The sequence below is a fragment of the Temnothorax curvispinosus genome, unplaced genomic scaffold, assembly GCF_003070985.1.
Source record: "Temnothorax curvispinosus isolate PA1 unplaced genomic scaffold, ASM307098v1 QBEX01012401.1, whole genome shotgun sequence".
Taxonomy (NCBI): domain Eukaryota; kingdom Metazoa; phylum Arthropoda; class Insecta; order Hymenoptera; family Formicidae; genus Temnothorax; species Temnothorax curvispinosus.
The window spans coordinates 3,745-6,176 of record NW_020222181.1 but is presented as its reverse complement, the minus strand read 5'-3'; the positions used below and the strand labels follow the sequence as shown (position 1 = coordinate 6,176).

The 2,432-nt window shown below is 50.8% G+C and overlaps 1 protein-coding gene across 1 annotated transcript; it reads left to right on the top strand.

Moving 5' to 3' along the window:
- Nucleotides 1–6: 6 nt before the first annotated feature.
- LOC112462411 (nuclear pore complex protein DDB_G0274915-like) lies at nt 7–2,426 on the top strand (the record flags this gene model as incomplete). The annotated part of the gene is made up of 2 exons (XM_025028156.1): nt 7–1,975; nt 2,168–2,426. Coding segments are annotated over 2 exons (2,136 nt in total), but the record flags the coding sequence as incomplete, so codon positions are not given.
- Between the last annotated feature and the right edge of the window lie 6 nt (nt 2,427–2,432).

Here is a 2,432-nt window from a genome sequence, read left to right as displayed (position 1 = left end):
TTGCCGAGTTTTGGCACTGGTATCACATATAGTAGCAATACTTTTACGCCAACTTTATCAAAGTCCACTAATTTCTTGGTAGTCGACAAAGCGCCATCGAGTTCAACATTCGCACCGATTAATCCTAGCACTGCGGCTGAAGGAAAAATTGAGACGAATAAAATCTTTACTGCAAGTGCTATCATTAGTTCGCCCAGTACCGGGAATACTCAAACTACTCCTACTTTTGCTTTCGGTAGCAACAAACCCGCCTTATCTCTTGTGACGCCCACTCAAGTAGCTGTATCAACCTTGCCGTCCCAATCACCCGGGACGACATTATTGCCGGTCAATACTACTGCAACTAGCATCGCCGGTTTTAACAACGTTGTAAGCAATAGCACATCGAGTAGCGTTACAACATCCGCGATCGCACCTTTATTCAGTTTCGGAAGTAATAATACCGCTTTGCAACCTGCAAAGTCGGATAACTTCATGTTTAATCAGCCTAGCAGTAACGTTCAACCGAAAATGAACGCTTTTGGAAGTCTTGCAAACAGTGGAGCAACATCATTGTCGCAAGTTACGACTAACTCTTTCAATTTCACGCCCAACACTTCGATAACAACCGTCGCAAATAATTCGTTTACCGCGAACACCACGACTGCCGCAGCATCGACATTCGGACCGTTGAGCGCGTCGACGTTCTCGTTGGGCACGACGTCCGCTACTTCCTTGACACCTATCTATCTTTTTGGCGCTTCCAATACTTCAAGCACGACGTCCTTGGCTCTACCAGCTACAATTGTTAACAATACGAGCAGCTTGAACGCGATAAGCAACAATGCGATTCCCGCATTTGGAGCGTCCACCACTACCACCGTTCCACAATTTGGTACGCCTACGACCACAGTTTCACAATTTGGAACACCTACGACCACAGCAACGCAATTTGGAACACCTACGACCACAGTATCGCAATTTGGAACACCTACGACCGCCGTTCCACAATTCGGCGCACCCACCACATCCATTTTCGCCACTACGTCAAATACGACGACAAGCGCGAACATATTTGGAGCAAGCAACAACAGTCAGCCACTTTTCGGAGCTGCGCCAGCCTCCAAAACAACGTCAGAAACCGCTGGTATATTTAACAGCCCAACAACCATGGCTCCTTCGATTTTCGTCTCGACGACCAACGTTGTGTCGACGTCCGGCAGCACGCCTAGCTCCAGTTTGTTCTCCAATGCTAACGCTAATTCGATTCCGACTACCGCGGCACCTTCGGTATTTGGTAGCGGCACCCCGGCTTTCGGCCAGACGAAGCCTTCGACGTCTTTCGGAACGGCGAGCGGCATGTTCGGCAGCACGACGGCTGCACCGTTATTCGGCTCGACCACGCAAACCGGCAACACGACCGCTCCCGCGTTTGGCATCCCCGGCAACGTCTCCACCACTTCCGGCTTCGACACCACCAACAACACGACGCCCGCGTTCGGGACACCTGGCGTAGGGACGGCGACGAACGTGCAGGCGGCACCGGCTTTCGGCGGTACAACCGGGATATTCGGCGCGACCGATAATAACGCACCGTCAGTTCCCATATTCGGAGCGAGCGCTACTCCGGCTACTGAAGCCTTCGGCATCTCCTCGCCACCGAGCACTTTCGGCGCGCAAAATCCTCCGAGCATCGCGTTCGGTGCCGCTAGCGGCGGCACTACGTTCGGCGACAACAAATCTCTATTCGGAGCGACGCCGGCGACCGGCACGAGCTTCGGCACGTCCAATCCGCCTGTTCCGGCTTTCGGGGCTGGTAACGCTAATAACGCGAGCGGTAGTACAAATAATATGTTCGTCTTCGGGAACGCTCCGAAAGACGGCCAACAGAACCCGACGTTTCCCTTCGGATCCAACTTTAACGCTGGAAGCAACAATCCCCCGGCCGCAGCGCCCGTCCCGTTCCAGTTTGGATCCTCAGCTTCCAAACCTCCAGGTAATCAGGACTAAATTGTTTTAACATTGGCGTGATTGTAATCATTAAAAATTTAAGTTGCGCTAAAAGCATCAAACTTTAGATATAATACAAAAACCTAAATATTTGTGAAACACGATCGCGCAATCTTTTACTACTTTAGAAACTCTGATTGGATTATACTAATTGCATTTGCATCCTTCTGTTTTCCAGCACCAACGGGATTCAACTTCCCCACACCGTCGGCGCCTGCTACCATCAATTTCGGAACCACGACCGCGCCGCCGCCCTTCAATCCCTCGACGCCCGGCATGTTCAGCATCGGAAGCGGATCTACCGCGCCGCGATCTAGACCAATTCGCACGCGGAAACCGAGATGATGGAGAATGTAAATGCCGCCTGTCCGAGTGCATATTTTCGTTGAAATATATATTTCAAGTGTTTATTCAATTACATTGTTTTATATATGGAGGGGTAA